The 25869-nt window shown below is 46.8% G+C and overlaps 1 protein-coding gene across 6 annotated transcripts in view; it reads left to right on the top strand.

Moving 5' to 3' along the window:
* The window catches only part of LOC144504550 (casein kinase II subunit alpha), an 82824-nt gene that overhangs the window by 37087 nt on the left and 19868 nt on the right, over positions 1-25869 (top strand). For all 6 annotated transcript variants that reach the window (XM_078230039.1, XM_078230068.1, XM_078230078.1 and 3 more), the window contains 9 exons: positions 2425-2563; positions 3231-3342; positions 8612-8713; positions 11537-11587; positions 15311-15370; positions 16634-16717; positions 18533-18643; positions 20615-20716; positions 23593-23693. In XM_078230039.1, the coding sequence (XP_078086165.1) occupies positions 2463-2563; positions 3231-3342; positions 8612-8713; positions 11537-11587; positions 15311-15370; positions 16634-16717; positions 18533-18643; positions 20615-20716; positions 23593-23693 (824 nt within the window). In that variant the 5' untranslated portion in view covers positions 2425-2462. The remainder of the gene's footprint in view (positions 1-2424; positions 2564-3230; positions 3343-8611; positions 8714-11536; positions 11588-15310; positions 15371-16633; positions 16718-18532; positions 18644-20614; positions 20717-23592; positions 23694-25869) is intronic.

Here is a 25869-nt window from a genome sequence, read left to right as displayed (position 1 = left end):
CCCCTCAGTACATTGGCTTAACTGAGCGACAACATCAAATAGCTGCTCATTTCACTGCCGAACTTTACTTGTTCCAGTCCAGTTGTGCAGCGTGGATCTAATGCCTCATTGGAGCAGAGGGAACAGTTCACCTCTGTGTACCATTAGGAATTATAAGCTCTACTGTTCAATAGGCCAAACTGGAGGCGAAGCGAGTGGGCAAACATTTGGCAGTTGGAGTATAACGTGGGCAAATGTGAACTTGTCCACATTGGCAGAAAGAATAGAAAAGTGGCACGTTATTTGACCGGAAAGAGAGACTGCACAAGTCTGCAGGACAGATTTTGTTTTTATTCATTCGTGGGACATGGGCATTGCTGGCTGGCCAGCATTTATTGTAAGAAGTCTCACAACACCAGGTTAAAGTCCAACCTGGTGTTGTGAGACTTCTTATTGTGCTTACCCCAGTCCAACGCCGGCATCTCCACATCACAGTATCCCTAGTCCCCCAACCCATCCCAAGTCCCCCAACGGCAGTTTAGAGTCAACCACATTGCTGTGGCTCTGGAGTCACATGTAGGCCAGACCAGGTAAGGATGGCAGATTTCCTTCTCTAAAGGACATTAGCGAACCAGATGGGTTTCTCTGACAATCGACAATGGTTTCATGGTCATCAGTAGATTCTTAATTCCAGATATTTTTTATTGAATTCAAATTCCACCATCTACTGTGGTGGGATTCGAACCCGGGTCCCCAGAACATTAGCTGAGTTTCTGGATTAATAGTCTAGTGATAATGCCACTAGGCCATCGCCTCCTCTACCAAATGGATCTGGGTGTCCTGGTACGTGAATCACAAGTTGCTGTGTAGATGAAGCAAGTCAATAGAAAGGCAAATGGGTGTTGGGAAGGGTAATCGAGTATAAAATTAGGAAGTTTCACTGCAGCTGCACAGGGCATCCAGAGTACTGTGCACACTTTCCTTATTTAAGTAAATCATTGCATTCGAAGCAGTTTCAAGATTCTGAGATTCTGATTGCTGGGATAAAGGGGTTAAATTCAGCAAGTTTGGCTTAGATTCAAAGAAGAATGAGAGGTGGCCATATTGAACCATGCAAAATCTTGAGGGGACTTGATAGGGGGATGTTAAAAGGATATTTTCCATTGTGGGGGAGTCCAGAACCAGGGGACACGGTATAATGATTACAGGTCTCAAATTTAAATGTGATGAGAATTTTTTTTCTCAGAGGGTCATTAGTCTTCCTCAGTGAGCAGTGGAGGGTGTGCGTCATTGAATATGTTCAAAGCCGAGTTCTGCACACATGAGGACGGTCTCAACCGGGATCTTGGGTTCATGTCACACTATCTGTAACTCCCCACGACTTGCCTGGGCTTGCAAAATCTCACTAACTGTCCGGGCTGGAGACAATACACATCTCTTTAACCTGTGCTTAACCCTCTCTCCATTCACATTGTCTGCACTTGGAGAGACTTGGTTACCTGTTAAGACTCGCATTCCAACCATTTTCTTGTAATTGAGTTTGTGTCTATATATGTCCTGTTTGTGAAACAAATCCTCCACTCACCTGATGAAGGGGCAGCGCTGCGAAAGCTCACGCTACCAAATAAACTTGTTGGACTTTAACCTGGTGTTGTGAGACTACTTACTGTGTCCACCCCAGTCCAATGCCGGCATCTCCACATCAGATTTTTGATAGACAAGGGGTCGAGGATTATGGGGAACTGACAGCAATGTGGAGTTGACACCATAATCGATCAGTCAGTATCTTGTTGAATGGAGCAGTGAGCTTTCGAGTCCGAATGGCTTACTCCAGCTGCTATTTCTTGTGAGGCCGCAGTCAGTATCCCGCCACTTGATGCGTTTGGTGTTCTCTGTAGTTGCCCAGGCCTTTCCTGTTCCCGTAGCTAGATAAATGGCAGACATACAGCGCTGCATCAAATCCCTGTTCTCTCTTGCTTCAATTCTCTCCATCAGCCCTCACTTAAAAGATTGATGCAAATGTGGAACTCATTGTAATGTCAAGTGGAGAACAACAAAGGGAAGCTTGATGCTCAGGTACAGGAGCAGAGAGGAATATGGGATGGGGCAGGATGGCAAAGAGGTAATGAAGGTGGGAGATGGCTGGTATGTGGTACAAAGAGCAGTGTTAACTAGTCAGTACGCTGAGAGACTGAGTTCACTGCTGTGGATTGGTTTAGCTGCCTCCAGTGGGGAGCAGCACTCATTGATCGATATAATTATTAAAATTTTGATTGCCACCCTGGTGATAGTGTGGCTGGATTGAATGCTGAATACTTGGCTACGCTGAGCATAGCCCTTAGTCTGAGTTTTCTCCGCTGCTTCATATCTAATGGTAGAAAGTCTGATTCGATCTCATAGGGAAACCAGTCAATGTAATAATCAACTGTTTGCATTGTATTACAGGTAACACGACAAGTGGCCATTTCAAATCTGAACAAAACATGTCTGGGCCAGTCCCAAGCAGGGCCCGAGTATATGCAGATGTGAACACACAGAGGCCCCGCGAGTACTGGGACTATGAATCACATGTTGTTGAATGGGGGTAAGAAGAATTCAAAGTCTCCTCCTCTATATCCCCCCCCCCGATCCCCTTATTGGCCTACTAACTGCCCCCGGGTGACCCCTCCCTACCTACATTCATTGGCTCCGTGCCACCTCAATCGGAGCCTCTTCTTTTGACCAGCCCTGCCATTATTCTTCTCTTGGCCAGTCTCCCCTGGCCCACCACCTCGGATGACTTGGCCCTACCTCTCCTTGCAGCTTCCCCCCCCCGCCACTCCTCGCTGCCTGCCCCTGCACTCCCCCCCCACCCACCCCGAAATCCGAGGCTGGACCCTCTCCCTTTAGCGAGCCCTGCCTCGCCCCACCTTGACTAGACCAATTTCCTCGCACTCACCTGGCCCAGAGCCCCAAACCGCTCCTCCCACCCATGTCTGAACTTCATAAAGATGGTGGGCAGTGATGTGGAAGTAAGGGGTCTCTGACTTGACAAAGTATACAGTTAAAGGTTCAACTGTGGGTAATTCTTGTGCCTTGTTATCAAGTGGGGGAGTCTATGACTCAGCAATGGTGTTCAGTGCCGACCCCGGGGATATCTGGCCTGCCCCAGTGTGTCTGAATCACGGTGTAAAAGTGTGACTCTCCAGAGGCTGGAGTAGTGACCTGCGATCGATGCATTAGTTCAAACGCGGCTTTGTTTTCTCACACAGCAATCAGGACGATTATCAACTCGTTCGGAAATTAGGCCGTGGAAAATACAGCGAAGTCTTTGAAGCCATCAACATCACAAATAATGAGAAAGTAGTGGTCAAAATATTGAAGGTGGGTGCTGATTATCTAACAGCAGATTACGTATCTGTGTGTTTCTTTTATCTGGTGTTTTTATTTTGCCTCTGTGTTGTCAGTGACTCCCTACCTCTGTCTTGCTGTTGACCAGAGTGGGGGAATTGGATGATGAGTTTTTATTGGATTAATCTAGCACACCACCAGGGGTCAGCCAACCAGAGCAGTGCCGATGGACAGTGATCAAGCAGTAGCCCGGCCATTACTGTCGGGGCAGCAGGAGGCTTTGTGTCATTATAGAGATGGGAATTGCCAAGATGCAAGGCTTGAACTTGTTCCTTTTTGCAGAATGCAGGTTCCTGTATGTAAATATCACTTCTAGCAAGGGTGAATGAACCACTGTAAGAGTTTGACTAATTATTTTAAATTGGTTGCTAGTGTAATTACTAGCACACTCAGGATTGTTCAACAAGTCCTGCCCAGTTGCAGAATCTCATCAAACAGTGGACATTTTGTTTGTGGGTTTTGTGAGTGTGGGCTGTTTGAGTAAGGTCTGTACTCTGCCTATTGTGCACAACAGAAGGAACATGCTGTTTGATGTGACCAGCCAATCACTGGGGTGTATGGCCATCTACCTGCCATGGCATCAGTGCTGAAATCATAGAGTGTTGCTCAGTAGTGTGCTGGGCACAGCACCTCTTTGGACTGGGCAGCAATCCTGTTGGTGGAAAATATCACTCGCGTGGCCACTGCATGATAACAGGACAAGATGGTTTGCTTAACTGTTGAAATTTTGCAGATATTTTGCCTTTCCAGAGTAGTTTGAGGAAGACCAGACATGTTCCGGGTCTGAAAGTGGCAAAGTTGTGAGCTTATTTCTGAATGTGCCACTGAAGGAAGTCACCGCCGTTTGCGCTGTGTTACTGTATGATGCCAATATTGGCATGCTGCCATCTTCTGTACCTGTATTCATTGGACCTCTGAAAGCAGCAGCTCAGACAGTTGAGCACAGTTTTGATGATGCCAAATTTACCCAGATAGCTGGTGTGGCCACCGAGATCCAGCGCTTGCTAACATTTTTGTTGGTTTTCACAAGAAGTGGGTTTTGACAGAATGAACCCTAAACTCCTATGTGTGCATGTTTCCGATGTATATCGATCTTTGAATCTGAAGCTGTATGTAAGGATTTCCTTACACATTTCATTGTGCTCCATCCCAGGCCAAAATCCATTTTTGAAATGGAACATCAAGGATTCAACCATAGTTTCACTGAGGTCTCTGCACCTCCATTGTGTCATCGCTCTGAAGCCCTGGCAGAGAGAGACCTTGGCCCTCGAGGTCCCATTGCGTCTGCCTGCCTCCAGCCCTTCTTGACAAACACAGAGGTCAAGACAACGCAAGACCAGCGATTGGGGTATAAAATGACCCCAGATCTCGAAGACTGCATGCAGTATGCCTCTTTGATCTTCAAACACCCAGCCTTCAAATCAAGATGAGGAAATCGTGGCAACCAGTTCTCAAATTCAGCCGGGAATTTGTGCTTGGCTCCCAAAGAACAGTACAGCACAGGAAACGGGCCCTTCGGCCCTCCAAGCCTGTGCCGCTCCTTGGTCCAACTAGACCAATCGTTTGTATCCCTCCATTCCCAGGCTGCTCATGTGACTATCCAGGTAAGTCTTAAACGATGTCAGCGTGCCTGCCTCCACCACCCTACTTGGCAGCGCATTCCAGGCCCCCACCACCCTCTGTGTAAAAAACGTCCCTCTGATGTCTGAGTTATACTTCGCCCCTCTCAGCTTGAGCCCGTGACCCCTCGTGATCGTCACCTCCGACTTGGGAAAAAGCTTCCCACTGTTCACCCTATCTATACCCTTCATAATCTTGTACACCCCTATTAGATCTCCCCTCATTCTCCGTCTTTCCAAGGAGAACAACCCCAGTCTACCCAATCTCTCCTCATAGCTAAGACCTTCCATACCAGGCAACATCCTGGTAAACCTTCTCTGCACTCTCTCTAACGCCTCCACGTCCTTCTGGTAGTGCGGTGACCCAGAACTGGATGCAGTACTCCAAATGTGGCCTAACCAGTGTTCTATACAGCTGCATCATCAGACTCCAGCTTTTATACTCTATACCCCGTCCTATAAAGGCAAGCATACCATATGCCTTCTTCACCACCTTCTCCACCTGTGTTGCCACCTTCAAGGATTTGTGGACTTGCACACCTAGGTCCCTCTGTGTTTCTATACTCCTGATGATTCTGCCATTTATTGTATAACTCCTCCCTACATTATTTCTTCCAAAATGCATCACTTCGCATTTATCCGGATTAAACTCCATCTGCCACCTCTCCGCCCAATTTTCCAGCCTATTTATATCCTGCTGTATTGCCCGACAATGCTCTTCGCTATCCGCAAGTCCAGCCATCTTCGTGTCATCCGCAAACTTGCTGATTACACCAGTTACACCTTCTTCCAAATCATTTATATATATCACAAATAGCAGAGGTCCCAGCACAGAGCCCTGTGGAACACCACTGGTCACAGACCTCCAGCCGGAAAAAGACCCTTCGACCACTACCCTCTGTCTCCTATGGCCAAGCCAGTTCTCCACCCATCTAGCCACTTCTCCTTGTATCCCATGAGCCTTAACCTTCTTAACCAACCTGCCATGTGGGACTTTGTCAAATGCCTTACTGAAATCCATATAGACGACATCCACGGTCCTTCCTTCATCAACCGTTTTTGTCACTTCCTCAAAAAACTCCACCAAATTTGTAAGGCACGACCTCCCTCTTACAAAACCATGCTGTCTGTCACTAATGAGATTGTTCCGTTCTAAATGCACATACATCCTGTCTCTAAGAATCCTCTCCAACAACTTCCCTACCACGGACGTCAAGCTCACCGGCCTATAATTTCCTGGGTTATCCCTGCTACCCTTCTTAAACAACGGGACCACATTCGCTATCCTCCAATCCTCAGGGACCTCACCCGTGTCCAAAGAAGCGACAAAGATTTCCGTCAGAGGCCCAGCAATTTCATTTCTCGTCTCCCTGAGCAGTCGAGGATAGATGCCATCAGGCCCTGGGGCTTTGTCAGTTTTAATGTTCCCTAAAAAACCTAACACTTCCTCTCTTGTAATGGAGATTTTCTCTAACGGGTCAACACCTCCCTCCGAGACACTCCCGGTTAACACGCCCCTCTCCTTCGTGAATACCGATGCAAAGTATTCCCTCGGGAGATTGGGTGTAAGGACATTCCTTCCCTGGCCTTATCTCCCTGAATTAACCAGGGTGTCTAACGTACTATGTAGCAGGATTTCCAAGGAGCAACCACTGAGGAAACTACCCTCTCAACTGACAGGATTCTTTCTTCTGCTTCATCCACTTTATTAAGGATATCTTGCGGTTCACCAATGGGAGCACCAGTTATTTGTGCCAGGGAGCTGAGACCGTCATCCACATCTTTACTCACAATGGCAGCCATCATCTTGGTGCCTATAACATTGCCAGAGTGTGATCCCACTCACCAGCTAAACCACCACTGGTGAGCAAGGCCCCACCTGGCTGTCTCCACCTAGAACATAGAACATAGAACATTACAGCGCAGTACAGGCCCTTCGGCCCTCGATGTTGCGCCGACCAGTGAAACCAATCTAAAGCCCATCTAACCTATACTATTCCTACACCTGCTTTGATGAAATGGGCAGCGTGATGGTGCAGTAGTTAGCACTGCTGCCTCACAGCGCCAGGGACCCAGGTTCAATTCCGGCTTCGGGTCACTGTTTGTGTGGAGTCTGCACGTTCTCTCTGCAATTGCGTGGGTTTCCTCCGGGTGCTCCGGTTTCCTCCCACACTTCAAAGATGTGTGGATTAGGTGGATTGGCCATTCTAAATTGCCCCTTAGTGTCAGGGGGACTAGCTAGGGTAAATATATGGGGTTACGGGGATAGAGCCTGGGTGGGATTGTGGTCGGTGCAGGCTCGATGGGCCGAATGGCCTCCTTCAGCACTGTAGGATTCTATTCTATGATTCTAAACGAGGATTTTCTTGACTTTGTTCGGCTTCACCCAAACTTAACCAGGATCTTCCAAGAAAATAGCATGGAGTATACATTCCAGGATTAGACAATTGAGAACTGTGCACCAGGATAAATAAAAGGATTAAAAGACGAGGAGCTCCAGAGATCGTGATAATGCAGCGTTTCCACGCTGAACCTCACGTGACCCCCTTCGGCATGTTAGTTGAGAAATCCTCTAATGGGTTCTTCACTGATTTCTATCACAAACCTACTCTGACTGGTCGGTATATACATTGTGATTCTTATAGCTTCATGCGTTCTAAGATTGGTCTTACTGACAATCTTGTAAATAAGGATGTAACCATTTATTCAGCTTGCAAGCTTGATGCAGACAGAGATCGTGCGAGACTGAAGCTATCCTGCAGGACAAAGACGATTCTGAGCAGGCCATTCATTGTTCACTGTGTGTGGTGCAATCTTACAATTGGGTGATAGGCCACCATTTTGGCCACGCTAGCAACTATTTCTAAGATAAACAGTCCAGCTGATAACGTAGCTCATTTATGCTCACTAGAAGTGACATACTCTCATATTCAATTTGAGTTGATTTGATTTATTATTGTCACGTATTAGCATACAGTGAAAAGTATAGACAAAGCATACCGTTCATCGAGAAGGAAAGGAGAGAGTGCAGAATGTAGTGTTACAGTCATAGCTAGGGTATGGAGAAAGATCAACTTAATGCGAGGTAGGTCCATTCAAAAGTCTGACGGCAGCAGGGAAGAAGCTGTTCTTGAGTCGGTTGGTACGTGACCTCAGACTTTTGTATCTTTTTCCCGAAGGAAGAAGGTGGAAGAGAGAATGTCCAGGGTGCATGGGGTCCTTAATTATGCTGGCTGCTTTGCTGAGGCAGCGGGAAGTGTAGACCGAGTCAATGGATGTGAGGCTGGTTTATGTGATGGAGCAGCTCTATTAAAAAAAACGGAATATCTTCAAGCCCCGCACTTTTTTTTTGAATTAGATGGCAGCTTGGGAAGCCTATCGTTCCTCATTGCTCTCTCTATAGCAACACTTCAGCCAATTGGAATCGACTTGCCCAACAGTCGCCATTCATTTCTCTTGTATTATAAGTTGTAGTGATCGAATTAAATTTGCCTTTTTTCTGTTTGTCCTGATGAGTGTAAGGTGGAAAACTTCAGCAACATGTACCTCTTTTCAACTATATTCCAGTTAAGCACTGTTTGTTTGTGCCAACATTTACCTAGTTTCTTTTTTTGTTTCCACAGCCAGTAAAAAAGAAGAAAATAAAGCGAGAGATAAAGATTTTAGAGAACCTGCGTGGAGGTCCCAATATCATTAACCTGTTAGACATAGTAAAGGACCCAGTGGTGAGTGCCGAATGTTATCGAGGGCTTTTCCAGCAGCCTCTGGGTTTACTGCAGAGTTGGGACGCAGGGTGTCTGCCGCTGGTAAAATGGCCTGCATGCCTTTCCGTATCTGAACCTGTGGGGAAGAGCCCAGTGTTGGGGAACATGTTTCCCTTTTGGAGAGGGTGCTGCTGTTAGCCTGTGGCCTAGTTTGCTCAGTCTGGACTGGTATTGCCAATGGACCGTGAGGATATTGATGATGTGGGTTAGCATGGGGAGAAACCGCATCATCTGTGTGGCAGGAGATCCCTCAGGAAAGATGTGGATGGAGGAAGACCATTCAACCCTATAAACTTCGAACCCACAACTCCTTAAATATCAGCACCTTCGCCAATCTACCCCAAGGCAATTCCTCGAGGTGGTGCCAAGGGGAGGAACACTCTCTTGGATGGAATGCAAAATCAGTGCTCTAACTTGCTTAGGCTGCCACTAGTCTCTGGATTGCTGAGATAAATGGAGCAGGTTCAGGTGAAAGTTCATGTTTGTGCTATCCAAAATATCCGTCTGTTGCATTTCAGTCAGTTATTCGAAGATGAGAAACCCCAGGGAGAGAATATTCCATTCATCACGTGCAACCCTCTCCACTCGGCACTCACTGATTTCACCATGGACCACCCTCCCAAATTCCACTGTACTGTTCTGGCCCTTCCAGTGAACTCTTGTCTGCTACTGTCACTCTGACCGTAATACTTCAACCTCAAGGTTCAATCAGGGCTGCAATTTGTCATTTTTCCATAACCCTCATGAGTATGTGTGAGAGGGAGGAAACAGCTGAGGGAGGGAGAGAGGAGTGTGAAGCAACGTGTGAGGGATAGGTGAGTTTGTAACATAAGAAATAGGAGCAAGAGTAGGCCAATCTGCCCTTCAATAATTTTTTGATTTGATTTATTATTGTCACATGTATTAGCATACAATGAAAAGTATTGTTTCTTGCACACTATACAGACAAAGCATACTGTTCATAGAGAAGGAAACGAGAGAGTGCAGAATGTAGTGTTACAGTCTTGGCTAGGGTGTAGAGAAAGATCAACTTAATGCAAGGTAAGTCCATTCAAAAGTCTGATGGCAGCAGGGAAGAAGCTGTTCTTGAGTTGGTTGGTACGTGACCTCAGACTTTTGTATCTTTTTCTGATTAGTTGGATTCATAATTAGCTTAGCAGTAGGAGACAGAAGGTGATGACAGACGGCTGCTTCAGTGACTGGAGGCCAGTGACCAGTGGTGTACCACAGGGATCTGTGCTGGGCCCCTTATTGTTCGTCATTTATATAAATTACATAGATGACTATGTGGGGGGGTAGGATCAGTAAGTTTGCCGATGACACAAAGATTGGGTGGGTGGTTAACAGTGAATTGATGTCTTTGGTTACAGGAAGATGTAGACGAGATGGTCAAATGGGTGGATAAGTGGCAGATGGAATTTAACCCTGAAAAGTGTGAGGTGATGCGCTTTGGAAGGAGTAATTTGACAAGGAAGTATTCAATGAAAGGTCTGACACTGGGAAGTTCCGAAGAATAAAGGGACCTTGGCATGTTTGTCCATAGATCTCTGAAGGCGAAAGGCAGGTTAATAGGGTGGTGAAAAAGGCATATGGCACATTCATCTTTATCAATCGAGGCATAGATTACAAAAGCAGAGAGGTCATGATGGAGTTGTATAGAACTTTGTTGAGGCCACAGCTGGAGTACTGTGTGCAGTTCTGGTCACCACATTATAGGAAGGATGTGATTGCACTGGAGGGAGTGCAGAGGAGATTCACCAGGATGCTGCCTGGGATGGAGCATTTAAATTATAAAGAGAGGTTGGATAGGCTTGGGTTGTTTTCTCTGGAGCAGAGAAGACTGAGGGGCAACCTGATTGAGATGTTCAAGACTATGAGGGGCATGGACAGAGTGGAGAGGGAGCAGCTGTTCCCCTTAGTTGAAGGGTCAGTTATGAGGGGACACAAATTAAAAGTGAGGGGTGGGAGGTTGAGGGGGGATTTGAAGAAAAACTTTTTTACCCAGAATGTGGTGATGGTCTGGAATGCGCTGCCTGGGAGGGTGGTGGAGGCGGGATGCCTCACATCCTTTAAAAAGCACCTGGATGAGTACTTGGCACGCCATAACATTCAAGGCAATGGGCCAAGTGCTGGCAAGTGGGATTCGGTGGGCAGGTCAGGAGCTTTCATGCGTCAGTGCAGATTCGATGGACCGAAGGGCCTCTCTGCACTGTAGTATTCTGTGATACTGAAAGCAGCCGCGAGAAGCAGTTGGCTGTTGTGGGGAGATATGGCCATTTGCAGGAAGGTGGGGCTGAAAGTGAATATAAGGAGTGAGAGAAACAGAACGTTTTGGTCTGGATGTCTCCCTGTGTTCCTGCAGCTGCACTGTTAGCTCTATCCTTGACCTCATTGATTCTCTTTCATATTGTCTTATCTGTTACACAGTTCGTGTCCTGCTGTATCTAACACAGCTTACATACACAACACCATCCCCAAATCATTAACAGACCTGCTCGTTGTGATTCATTAGTTGTGTTTGACTTAAGAGCAGAGATTCAGGAAACCGATGTACTTGATTGAAATCCTTCATACGGTTTATTTTATTGCCTCGACATCATTTAGCATTCTTCATCCAAAGCAAGGGGTAAAATTTGGCCCTTTGAGCCTGCTCTGCCATTCAGTAAGATCATGTACATAGAACTGCAGATCATACTTTATTACTTATTTCGAAACAGATCTTATTTAATTACACACAGGACTAAAAGCACCTTTCTTTTCTTTCCATGTCTTGGCCTTTCTCAGTCTCGGACTCCTGCACTGGTGTTTGAACATGTAAACAACACTGATTTCAAGGTAAGTTAAAGTGGTGGTTAATTTTGGAGTGTTAATTACAGGAGGTGTACAGTAAGCAAAGCTGTAGATGCAGATAGAATGTGAGAGCATGGATAGAGGCCATTCAGCCCTTTATGTCTGAGCTAACTTGTTTCAGCCATTCGAAACTAATCTCACTCCCCCAGCTCTTGCACTGTCGCTCTATCTGCTTTGAATGTTTCCTACTCTTCCCTTAAGAGGTGTGGTGATCTCTGCATCACTGTGATCAGATATTCAGTGCTCCCTAATCCCTGTTCTGAAAGACATTCACCTCATCCAACACTTTCAACATTCACTCCTTCCACCAGCAGCAGTGTGCCATCTCCAAGATGTGCTGCATCAGCTTGCCAAGTGTCCTTCAACAACACTTTCCAAACCCATGACCTCTACCACCTAGAAGGACAAGGACAGCAGACACACGAGAACATGACCGTCAAATTGCCCCTCATCATCCTGACTCAGAACTTTGTCGCTGTTCCTTCGCTGTGGCTAGATCAAAACTTTGAAACTTCACCCCTGACAGCACTGTGGGTTTTCCTGCAAGACATGGACAGCAGCGGTTCAACAAGCCACCTCATCACTGTCTTCTCAACGGCAGTTAGGGATGGGCAATAAATATGGGCCTTAGCAGCGACACTCTGACCCTTTCAATAAGTTTTTAAAACCCGCTGTGTTTTGGGCTGATAATTTTTGCCAGCTGAAGCACAGTGAGCTGCGAGGCTGAGATCTCACTGAAATGTTGCAAATACAGGCAACACAACCCCACTTTTTGGTGCCAGAAATCATGTTTAGCCCTATCTCCTCCCCTTTCCTGTGATGAAATGCATTAGGTGTCAGTCATAATTTTCCCCAGTTGATGCCGAAATCAAGCGGGTGATTTTGACCGTGTTGCCAAGAAGAACATAGAACATAGAACATTACAGCGCAGAACAGGCCCTTCGGCCCACGATGTTGCACCGACCAGTTAAAAAAAACAAAAAAAAAAACTGTGACCCTCCAACCTAAACCAATTTCTTTTCGTCCATGAACCTATCTACGGATCTCTTAAACGCCCCCAAACTAGGCGCATTTACTACTGATGCTGGCAGGGCATTCCAATCCCTCACCACCCTCTGGGTAAAGAACCTACCCCTGACATCGGTTCTATAACTACCCCCCCTCAATTTAAAGCCATGCCCCCTCGTGCTGGATTTCTCCATCAGAGGAAAAAGGCTATCACTATCCACCCTATCTAAACCTCTAATCATCTTATATGTTTCAATAAGATCCCCTCTTAGCCGCCGCCTTTCCAGCGAAAACAATCCCAAATCCCTCAGCCTCTCCTCATAGGATCTCCCCTCCATACCAGGCAACATCCTGGTAAACCTCCTCTGCACCCTCTCCAAAGCCTCCACATCCTTCCTGTAATGTGGGGACCAGAACTGCACACAGTACTCCAAGTGCGGCCGCACCAGAGTTGTGTACAGTTGCAACATAACGCTACGACTCCTAAATTCAATCCCCCTACCAATAAACGCCAAGACACCATATGCCTTCTTAACAACCTTATCTACTTGATTCCCAACTTTCAGGGATCTATGCACACATACACCTAGATCCCTCTGCTCCTCCACACTATTCAAAGTCCTCCCGTTAGCCCTATACTCAACACATCTTGTTATTCCTACCAAAGTGAATTACCTCACACTTCTCCGCATTAAACTCCATCCGCCACCTCTCGGCCCAACTTTGCAACCTGTCTAAGTCTTCCTGCAAACTACGACACCCTTCCTCACTGTCTACCACACCACCGACTTTGGTGTCATCAGCAAATTTGCTAATCCACCCAACTATACCCTCATCCAGATCATTAATAAATATTACAAACAGCAGTGGCCCCAAAACAGATCCCTGAGGTACACCACTTGTAACCGCACTCCATGATGAATATTTACTATCAACCACCACCCTCTGTTTCCTATCCGCTAGCCAATTCCTGATCCAATTTCCTAGATCACCCCCAATCCCATACATCTGCATTTTCTGCAGAAGCCTACCATGGTGAACCTTATCAAACGGATGCACGGAGTTGAAGACAGACTCAGACGGAGCAGACTGTGTGGTGAACAGCAAACCGAAACGGGCCTCCAGAAAAATACATGAAAGTACGAAACTGGTTTCGAGCTAAAAGTCACAACGTTGGCTAACTCGTCGACTAACTCGACCGCAGCGAGGGTATTTTATGTCAGCACGGGAGAACGAGAAGAAAGAGCAATGTGACCTGAAGAAGATGCCCGAGATCAAATGTGGCATGAGAACAGGGACCAACCCCTGGCCGGATCTTGGGAAACACATATCGGAATGGGTCCTTGAAAATTGTCAGAGTGGTGACATTGTCATTAGGAAAGCAGTGCGTATACGTGGCCTTAAGTGAGACAAATTAAACCAAGTCCAGCAAAGATTCCAGAGCATCTTTTTCATGTCTATTGAACCCCATTCATATTCGTAAAGATCTCTATCAGGTCACCCCTCAGTTTTCTTTTTTCTAGGGACCAGCACCTCTGTCTGTTCAATCATTCCTGATCACTTTTGGTATTCTTATTGATCTATTTTGTACTTTCTCCAGTCCTTTTGATAATATGGACACTGCGATTGTGCATTTATTGTGCATTTTTACTCCAGATCTCCCAAAAATGGAATGTGATGTTTGTCTTCACTGCCATCTCCAGAATTCTATTCCACTGGTCAAGAGCTCCCTGGAGGAAAACTAAAACCACCTCCATGTCCAACCCCTCCCCCTCTGCTTCCTGGGCTTAGTTGTGGCCCCATCCTACACTTGCAAGGTCTTTGGACTGAGCTGACCCTTGTCATTGTTCAATCTTTTTTGTCTTTCTAATTAACTGATACCATGGTTTATTGATTTTTTTTTTTCACTCCTATAACCTATCACCTTACAGTTCACTGCAGCATCTTGTCTACCATTCCACTAACCTGTCTCCCAGTCTGTTAACAAGCCGAGCTGTCTGTAACATTTTGACTCGAAGGACGATACAGGGTTTGGCTGAGGGGTGGGGTAGAAGCAAGTGTATATTGTTTAGCATAAAAGGACCAGACTGTCAAAGCTTTGAGAATGAAGTGTGAGAATATAGTGTTCACTTCTGATCGCCACACTACCAGAAGGATGTGGAGACTTTGGAGAGGGTACAGAAAAGATTTACCAGGATGTTGCCTGGTATGGAGGGCATTAGCTATGAGGAGAGGTTGGAGAAACTTGGTTTGTTCTCACTGGAATGACGGAGGTTGAGGGGCGACCTGATAGAAGTCTACAAGATTATGAGGGGCATGGACAGAGTGGATAATCAGAAGCTTTTTCCCAGGGTGGAGGAGTCAATTACTAGGGGGCACAGGTTTAAGGTGCGAGAGGCAAGTTTTAAAGGAGATGTACGAAGCAAGTTTTTTTTTACACAGAGGGTGGTGGGTGTCTGGAGCTCAATGCCGGAGGAGGTAGTGGAAGCAGATATGATGGTGAGTTTTAAGGGGCGTCTTGACAAGTACATGAATAGGATGGGAATGGAAGGATATGGTCCCCGCAAGGGTAGGGGGTTTTAGTTCAGTTGGGCAGCATGGTTGGTGCAGGCTTGGAGGGCCGAAGGGCCTGTCCCTGTGCTGTAATTTTCTTTGTTCTTTGTTCTATGTATAACGTGCATACTTTTCTCAATTCCACAGCAATTATACCAGACGTTATCAGACTACGATATTCGATTCTACATGTATGAGATTCTAAAGGTGAGGAGTCTCTCTACTTGCAGGGCTGGGGAGGAGTGGGAGAGAACCTTGAAATACTGAATCATAGAATCCCTGCAATGCAGAAGGAGGCCATTCGGCCCATCGAGTCTGCATCGACCGCAATCCCACCCAGACCCTATTCCCGTAACCCCACATATTTACCCTGCTAATCCCACTGACACTAGGGTCAATTTAGCATGGCCAATCAATCAGGGCGGCACAGTGGTTAGCACTGCTACCTCACAGCACCAGGGACCCGGGTTCAATTCCGGCCTCGGGTCACTGTCTGTGTGGAGTCTGCACGTTCTCCCCGTGTCTGCGTGGGTTTCCTCCGGGTGCTTTGGTTTCCTCCCATAGTCCAAAGATGTTCCGGCTAGGTTGATTGGCCATGCTAAATTGACCCTAGAGTTGGTGCAAGACTCGATGGCCTCCTTATGCACTGCTGGGATTTTATGATTCTACTGAATACAGCTATCCCTTGTTTAGCATTCCTAGTGTGTTCCAAAAACTGCATCTTAAATTTAAACATGCAAAACAAAAATTACTTTCCCAGAAGAAGACAATATAATGAGAGTGTTCCTGACTTGTAATTTTTACATTAAAAACCTTGTGACTGCTTTGAATGTAAATGGCCCAAAAATCCTCTCTTGCTCACATTTATTAACTTGCTAACTCTGAACTTAACTCCCACTCGATGCCAACCTGACGTGCCCGCTCGTCAACTAACTCAGACTCTTCCACTCACCACATAACCCCCCCCGTCCCCCGTCACCTCCCCCTTCTGGCCCCCTCTCTTGTCCCCGCGCTTCCCCCCCCCCCCCCCACGCAACCCCTCCTCCTCCCCTGACCCTTTCCCTCGCTGTCCCCCCCCCACGCAACCCCTCCTCCTCCCCTGACCCTTTCCCTTGCTGTGTCCCCCCCCCACGCAACCCCTCCTCCTCCCCTGACCCTTTCCCTCGCTGTCCCCCCCCCCCACGCAACCCCTCCTCCTCCCCTGACCTTTCCCTTGCTGTCCCCCCCCCCCCCCCCCCCCCCCCCCACGCAACCCCTCCTCCTCCCCTGACCCTTTCCCTCGCTGGCTCCCCATAGCTGCTCCTGTCTTGGCAGAGAGGAAGGGAAGCAGGAGTGAGGGATTGCAGCTCCCCATTGACGGTTGCCCCTTTCAGCCCCTGTCCTCTCACCCCTGCACCCCCAGTTGTGAAGGTGTTTTTATAATGGTTAGATTGACTTTTTGCTGTTTGTATTCTGTGTTTCTGTGGCCAGGCCCTGGATTACTGTCACAGTATGGGAATCATGCACAGAGACGTTAAACCACACAATGTGATGATCGACCATGAACACAGAAAGGTAAAGGGCTGATGTGTACCTCACTTTTTAGGCTGGAGAGAGCGTTAAGCACAGGTTAAAGAGATGTGTTATGTCTCCAGACAGGGCAGTTAGTGAGATTTTGCAAGCCCAGGCAAGTCGTTATGGGGGTTACAGATAGTGTGACATGAACCCAAGGTCCTGGTTGAGGCTGTCCTCATGTGTGCGGAACTTGGCTATCAGACTCACCAATCGTGTGATACCTTTAAGTGTGGTCCTTTAAAACTTGACTACCTGTAAAGACTCGCATTCCAACCATTATTTTGTAAATTGAGTTTGTGTCTTTATTTGCCCTGTTTGTGAACAGAATTCCCACTCACCTGACGAAGGGGCAGCGCTCCGAAAGCTAGTGGATTTTGCTACCAAATAAACCTGTTGGACTTTAACCTGGTATTGTGAGACGACTTCTTAACAGAAGCCAGAGGGTGGTTGTAGAGAGTTGTTTTTCAAACTGGAGGCCTGTGACCAGCTGTGTGCCTCAGGGGTCAGTATTGAACTTGGCTTTATCCAGTGATCCCAGCTTCAGCACACTCTGGAGAAGATCATTCCACTGCGCATGCTACTCCAGATGTGGTCTCACAAGACTCTGTACGCTGAAGCCTAGACCGCTCGGCCCTAAAAACACAGTTAATGCTAGAAACTGAAAGCTTCAAAGTTCCGATTGGTGAGCGTGGCAGCGCGGCAGAGGGCCTGAGGTGATCCCTGAGGGGCATTGTGATCAGGTTGGAGGGGCAGCGTGGGAAGCTGAGTCAATCGGGAGCAAGGGTTGAGGAGGATCCCTGGTTGGAGCCGGGGAGGAGTGCAGATAATCGTGTGTTCAGTTCTGTCAGATCCTTGTTTGTAAATATCTATTTATCATTGGGAAGAAATCCTTTATAACTTCAAGCCACAAAGCGTCACCTTCACAGTTATTGCAGCATTGATAAAGCTATTGAGAATCTAGCCAGGAATTGTAATCAATATCCATCTCAACAAGCACTGCCTCCTTCAGCTCACTTGCACCCGCGGGATTGGCCTGGCCCACCTTGGGCATGGTTACACGTAGATCTCGCAGGTCCTTTTATGGGCTCTATGTTCCTGATTATTGTTGATGCCCATTCCAAATGGCTTGATATTCCTGAAATAACAACGTCATCCGCAGTGATCAGAAAACTAGGACAAACCGTCACTACGTATGGTCTGCCAGAAATTCCAATCTCCAATAACGGCACTGCTTTTACAGCAGCATTTGATGCCAATAAAACAGAATCTGGTTTCCTCCCACAGTCCAGAGGTGTGTAGGTTAGGGGGGACTGACCATGCTAAATTGTCCCAAGATGTGTAGGTTAGGGGGATTAGTAGGGTTACGGGGATAAGGTCTGGGTGGGATGTCAGAGAGTTGGCACTCCCTCCATGCTGCCCCACTGACAGTGCCTTGCTCCCTCCGTGCTGCCCTCGCCAAGGGTGCTACACTGCCCCCACACTGCTCTGCTGATGGCGCTGTGCTCTCGAACAGGCTTGAACCTGTATTTTCTGACTGAGGCACATTATTGTGATACGCACTGAGTTTTGGAAGGCATTGTCAGATATGAGATGCTGATTTCCCCTCGGTCTGTTCTCAGTCTCACCTCTGGAATTGCTGACTGGAATTATTTCGCAGCCACTGTGAGAGATCACAAGGACTGAGCCTGCTTTCTATCCCCGAACCAGCCAGAAATATGTACAGCGTCTTTCTCTCGGGATGTGTGAAGCAGCACAATGGCCAACAGATTTATCCTGATTTGTCTTGTGGTTTTTTTCTCTCTTTCTGACCCTTAGCTTCGACTGATAGACTGGGGCCTGGCCGAGTTTTACCACCCAGGACAGGAGTACAACGTAAGGGTGGCATCCAGATACTTCAAGGGACCTGAGCTTTTGGTCGACTACCAGGTAGGTTTGCAAAGTGCCAGCCGGTCAGCGTCTTCACTGGACAAACAAATGGACAGGGAAACATTATCTGGTCCATCAGGCTTGCCTGATTGTGGACACAGCATCGTGACTAGACATGTGTCTATAAACCAGTGAGAGGGCTGGATAGTGTCCCCATTGAGAGATTATTGTAATGGCAGCAGTGTTAACTATCTCAGAGCTCTGTAAGATACTCTGTAGCAACTCATTATTTTATAGACCCCTATAAAGTCACCCCTCAGCCTCCTATGCTCCAGAGAAAAAAGTCCCAGTCTATCCAGCCTCTTCTTATAACTCAATCCATCAAGTCCCGGTAGCATCCTAGTAAATCTTTTCTGCACTCTTTCTAGTTTAATAATATCCTTTCTATAATAGGGTGACCAGAATTGCACACAGTATTCCAAGTGTGGCCTTACCAATGTCTTGTACAACTTCGACAAGACATCCCAACTCTGTATTCAATGTTCTGACTGATGAAACCAAGCATGCTGAATGCCTTCTTCACCACTCTGTCTACCTGTGACTCCACTTTCAAGGAGCTATGAACATGTACCCCTCGATCTCTTTGTTCTGTAACTCTCCCCAACGCCCTACCATTAACTGAGTAAGTCCTGCCCTGGTTCAATCTACCAAAATGCATCACCTTACATTTGTCGAAACTCCATCTGCCATTCGTCAGCCCACTGGCCCAATTGATCAAGATCCCGCTGCAATTGGAGATAACCTTCCTCACTGTCCACTATGCCACCAATCTTGGCGTCATCTGCAAACTTACTAACCCTGCCCCCTATATTCTCATCCAAATCATTAATATAAATGACAAATAACAGTGGACCCAGCACTGATCCCTGAGGCACACTGCTGGTCACAGGCCTCCAGTTTGAAAAACAACCCTCTACAACCACCCTCTGGCTTCAGTCATCAAGCCAATTTTGTATCCATTTAGATACCTCACCCTGGATCCCGTGAGATTTAACCTTATACAACAACTACCATGTGGTACCTTGTCAAAGGCCTTGCTAAAGTCCATGTAGACAACATCAACTGCACTGCCCTCATCTACCTTCTTGGTTACCCCTTCAAAAAACTGAATCAAATTTGTGAGACATGATTTTCCACTCACAAAGCCATGCTGACTGTCCCTAATCAGTCCTTGCATCTCTAAATGCCTGTAGATCCTGTCTCTCAAAGTACCTTCCAACAACTTACCCACCACAGATGTGAGGCTCACCGGCCTGTAGTTCCCAGGCTTTTCCCTGCAGCCCTTTTTAAACAAAGGCACAACATTTGCCACATTTGTAGGAAGCGTGACTGTCAGTTCATGCACAGCAAGATCCCACATAATGCAATGAGGATAATTATCAGATTGTCTGCGCTAGTGCTCTCCTCTTTGGTGGCCTGAACACATCCCTCCCCCCACACCCACCAATCCAATCTGAAAGGGTCCCTTAAATTTTTTGCCGAGAGTTGGTCACCCCGTTGCTAAAAGACCCAGAGGTGATGTGAGCATGTAGTGAAAGTGGTTTGGATCTGGGATGCACTGCCTGAGAGAGTGCTCGGACAGGGTCACTCAGCACTTCAAAGGGACTTGGACCATTACCTGAAGAGAAATGATGAGGGCACAGTGGTTAGCACTGCTGCCTCACAGCTCCAGGGACCCGGCTTGGGTCACTGTCTGTTTGGAGTCTGCACGTTCTCCCCGTGTCTGCCTGGGTTTCCTCCAAGTGCTCTGGTTTCTTCCCACAGTCTGAAAGACGTGATGGTTAGGTGCATTGACCCGAACAGGCGCCGGACTGTGGTGACTAGGGGAATATCACAGTAACTTCACTGCAGTGTTAATGTAAGCCTTACTTGTGACTAATAAATGAACTTAGTTTTATTTTACTTAATAAAATTGAACTAATCACGCAGTGAGAGCCGTGTGAACTAACTAAACCTCCTGTTCCCTCCTAGATGTACGACTACAGTCTCGACATGTGGAGTTTAGGTTGTATGCTGGCCAGCATGATCTTCAGAAAAGAGCCCTTCTTCCATGGGCACGACAACTATGACCAGGTGATAGACTATCATACGTCAGACTAATTGTAGACAGAGGTTTATACAACAGACTAATACCCTGTCACTCTCTCACCCACATCTCCTCCTCTCACCCACCATCTGTCCATTTCCCTGCCAGCATTATTCATTCATAGCCAGAAAGGAAACCAAGGTTTCTCACTGACCCCTTCAGCCCTGCACAATCAGCCTGCCTCAGCCACTGTACTTAATGATTTTGCCAAATTCTGCTAATTCTTGACTATGCTGTAAGTTCAAAAGAGGAAAGTGCAGGGAAACCCAACCGGCTAAGCAGTCTACTGTTCTCTGTCTTGCTCTCTCTCGCTCTTGTATGTGTCTGCTCCATGGAGCCATAGAATCCCTACAGTGCAAAAAGAGGCCATTTGGCTCATCAGGTCTGCACTAACTCTCCGAGAGAGCATCCCATGGACACCCCCCCTCTGCTCTATCCCCCTAACCCCGCGCATTTACCTATACATCTTTGGACTGTAAGAAGTCTCACAACACCAGGTTAAAGTACAGAAGGTTTATTTGGTAGCATGAGCTTTTGGAGTGCTGCTCCTTCATCAGGTGAGTGGGAGTTGTGTTCACAAACAGGACATATAAAGACACAAACTCAATTACAAGATAATGGTTAGAATGCGAGTCTTTAACAGGTAATCAAGTCTTTACAGGCACTTCTTACTGTGCCTACCCCAGTCCAATGCCGGCATCTCCACATCTTTGGACTGTGGGAGTAAACCGGAGCACCTGGAGGAAACCCACACAGACACGGGGAGAATGTGCAAACTCCACATAGACAGTGACCTGAGGCAGGAATTGGTAACACTGCTGCTTCACAGCGCCAGGGACCCGGGTTCGATTCTCAGCTTGGGTCACTGTCTGTGTGGAGTTTGCACGTTCTCCCCGTGTCTGCATGGGCTTCCTCCGGGTGCTCCGGTTTCCTCCCACAGTCTGAAAGACGTGCTGGTTAGGGTGCATTGACCCCAACAGGCGCCGGAGTGTGGCGACTAGGGGAATTTCACAGTAACGTCATTGCAGTGGTAATGTAAGCCTTACTTGTGACTAATAAATGAACATAGAACATAGAACAGTACAGCACAGAACAGGCCCTTCGGCCCACGATGTTGTGCCGAGCTTTATCTGAAACCAAGATCAAGCTATCCCACTCCCTATCATCCTGGTGTGCTCCATGTGCCTATCCAATAACCGCTTAAATGTTCCTAAAGTGTCTGACTCCACTATCAACTTTAACATTTTGAACCTAGGTCCCTGATGCTGAGAGGCAGCAGTGCTAACCACTGTTGCTTTATTGACCTTTCAACTTATCTTGGCATCTTCAAAAGTTCTGCACCTACTCCCCCCTCCCCCCAGGGATAAGGAAGTTCAGTTAATGTGGAGACTGGAGAAGCTGGAAGAGACTTGACAGGGTGGATTCTGATTGAATGTTCCCCCTCATGGGACAAACTAAAGCCAGGTCTACCATTTAAGACGGGGATGAGAAGTAACTTTTTCTCTTGAACCACCTGTCCCTCCATCCTCGCAAATGCACTCTCTCCACAACCACTTTAGCCTCAATCCTCAGCTAAACTTAATTCACCCAAAATGGCTGATGCTAAATTTGATTTTCACCAAAGGGTCAGGAGGAAGCCATTCGGCCCTTTGTGCCTGTGCTGGCTCTTTGAAAGAGTCCCACTCTCCCCTTTCCTCATCGCTCTGCAATTTTCTCCCCTTGAAATATTTCTCCAATTTTCTTTTGGAAGTTTATTGAATCTGCTTTCAGTGTCTTTTCAGACAGCATGTTCCAGATCACAGCTTGCTGTGTTACTGAAAGCTTTTCCCATGTTATCCTTGTTTCGTTTGCCACTTGTGTTGAATCCATTTCCTCTTGTTATTGACCCTTTTGCCGCAGGGATCATTTCAAAATTCTCCCTGATTTTGAACACCTAAATATGCAATGAAAACTCCCCTTAACTTTACATTCAAACATACGAAATAGGAGCAGGAGTAGCTCATTCAGCCCCTCAAATCTGCTCCGTCACTCAGCAAGATCATGGCTGACCTGATTGTGGCCTCAACTCCATCTTGTTAGTGTGAATAATCTATCTACATCTGCCTTAAAAATATTCATTGACTCTGTTTCCCCCACCCTGCTCTCTGGGAAAGAGTTTCAAAGACGACTGACCCTCAAGAGAAAAGTTGCTTCTCATCTCCGTCTTAAATGGTGGACCTCTTATTTTTGAACCGTGTACCCTGGCTTTAGTTTGTCCCATGAGGGGGAATATTCTATCAGAATCCACCCTGTCAAGTCTCTACCAGCTTCTCCAGTCTCCACATTAACTGAACTTCCTTATCCCTGGGGGGGGAGTAGGTGCAGAACGTTTGAAGATGGCAAGATAAGTTGAAAGGTCAATAAAGCAAGCAGGAGTCTGGGGGTTCTTGCCATCCTTCCTAATCTGTGATGGCCTGAATTGGATGCAGTGCTCCATCTGAGTTCTAACCAATGATTTGTAAAGGCTTTGTGTAAATTATTTGACTCTGTACTCAGTACTCCTTTAAGCCAAGGCTCCTGAATATCCTTTTAACAAAGTTCTCAAGCGTCCATTCATCTCTACATACGTCACTAGGGCTGTGTGTTTCTTTAGCGATGTAATGTTTAGCTGATATTGCCTCTCCTTGTTCTTCCACCAAAATGTATCATTTCACACTGCTCTACATTAAGTTGCAGACCTGTCTGCCCATTTCACCAGGCTCTTTATGTCCCCCTGGAGTCTCCTCACAGTGTATACATTCCTGAATTCTGTGCTATCTGCAGACTTTGAATTGATGCTCTGTTGACCCAAATCCAGGTCACTGATTTATTGTTCACTTTCCAGTTGGTTCGAATTGCCAAGGTGCTGGGAACGGAAGACTTGTACGATTATATCGACAAATACAACATTGAACTAGACCCACGCTTTAATGATATTTTGGGCAGGTGAGTCCTCATGGTTTTTATTTCTTCATTGAAACCTGAAGGGGATGGGGCTAGAGGTATTTATATCAAGATTGGAGCTTCCTTCCTCCTCACCCACACCTCTGCTTTTGGATATTAAACAAAAGAGAACATGTTACAACATTGGGACTCTGGCCTACTGCCTTTTAACACCGAGGTTTAGATCATGTTAGTTTGGTGGGGAAATTTTTGGTTAATTCAAGAGGCTTTCCTCACTCTAGTCAGCTCAGACACATTCAGGGAGGTTATTCCAGCTGTAAACAGCTGTGTCTTGTCCTGTCCTCCCCAGAGAGCTCCATTGACACTCATCCCACCAGGAGCTGGAACCCTGGCTCATCTACCTGTTTTACAAAAGTGTAGTGAAAACCTGGAATTCTATTTCCTCCCTCCTTTTTCCCAATTCCCCGAAAAGCAGTGAGTCAATTTAAACTTTTCAAGACTTTGATCACAAGATCATAAGAAAGAGGATTAGGAGTAGGCCATTTGGTTCCTTGATCCTGTCGATAAGATCATGGCCGAACTGATTATGTCTTAATTCCACTTCCTTGCCAGTACCCTTGATTCCCGTCGGTCAAAAATGTGTCTAATTCAGTCATATTCAATGAGACAGCCCCAGTGTTCTGTATACACGAGGAATACAAATGATCCTTTGAGATGCTTCATGGGGAGGTGGTGGCGTAGTGGTATTGTCACTGGACTAGTAATCCAGGGTCCCAGGTAATGCTCTGGGGACCTGGGGTTGGATATGATTGATGGTGGAATTTGAATTTAGTCAAAACCCATCCGGTTCACTATTGTCCTTTAGGGAAGGAAATCTGCTGTACTTACCCAGTCTGGCCTACGTTAGACTCCAGAGCCACAGAAATGTGGTTGACTCTCAACTGCCCTCTGAAATGGCCGAGCGAGGTACTCAAATGTGTCGAACCGCTACAAAGACCCACACCTCTGGGACTGCAGTAGTTGGTGGTTTTTTAAAAATAATTTCTTTCTCAAAAAAAAACAATAAATAGGGTGGCACAGTGGTTAGCACTGCTGCCTCACAGTGCCAGGTTCAACTCTTACCTTGGATCACTGTGTGGAGTTTGCACGTTCTCCCTGTGTCTGCGTGGGTTTCCTCCGAGTGCTCCGGTTTCCTCCCACGGTCCAAAGATGTGTGGGTTAGGTTGATTAGAGTCATAGCGGTTTACAGCATGGAAACAGGCCCTTCGGCCCAACTTGTCCATGCCGCCCTTTTTTTTTAAACCCCTAAGCTAATCCCAATTGCCCGCATTTGGCCCATATCCCTCTATACCCATCATACCCATGTAACTATCTAAATGTTTTTTAAAAGACAAAATTGTACCCGCCTCTACTCCTACCTCTGGCAACTTGTTCCAGACACTCACCACCCTGTGTGAAAACATTGCCCCTCTGGACACTTTTGTATCTCTCCCCTCTCAGCTTAAACCTATGCCCTCTAGTTTTAGACTCCCCTACCTTTGGGAAAAGATATTGGCTATCTAGCTGATCTGTGCCCCTCATTATGTTATAGACCCCTATAAGGCCACCCCTCAGCCTCCTACGCTCCAGAGAAAAAAGTCCCAGTCTATTCAGCCTCTCCTTATAACTCAATCCATCAAGTCCTAGTAGCATCCTAGTAAATCTTTTCTGCACTCTTTCTAGTTTAATAATATCCTTTCTATAATAGGGTGACCAGAATTGCACACAGTATTCCAAGTGTGGCCTTGCCAAGTGTGGCCAAACCAACTTCATCAAGACGTCCCGACTCATTGGCTATGCTAAATTGCCCCTTAGTATCAGGGATATTATCAGGGTAAATAATGGAGTTATGGGGATAGGGCATGGGTGGGAATGTTGTCAGTGTGGGTTTGATGGACCGTATGGCCCCCTTCTGCACTATAGGGGTTCTATATATGAGAAGGCAGCTCACCACCACCTTCTCAAGGGAAACGAGGGATGGGGCAATAAATGCTGGTCTAGCCAGCGACATCTGCATCCCGTAAATAGAGCATAGAACAGTCCAGCACAGGAACAGGCCTTTGGCCCGCAATGTTGTGCCAAACATGACACCAAATTAAACTAATCCCTTCTGTCGGCCCTTGGCCCATATCCTTCTATTTCTTGCATATTCATGTGCTTGGCTAAAAGCCCCTTAAAC

This window comes from Mustelus asterias, chromosome 2, assembly GCF_964213995.1.
Source record: "Mustelus asterias chromosome 2, sMusAst1.hap1.1, whole genome shotgun sequence".
Classification (NCBI taxonomy): Eukaryota; Metazoa; Chordata; class Chondrichthyes; order Carcharhiniformes; family Triakidae; genus Mustelus; species Mustelus asterias.
Note: the sequence above shows the minus strand (reverse complement) of the source record. Positions and strands in the feature narration are given on the sequence as shown.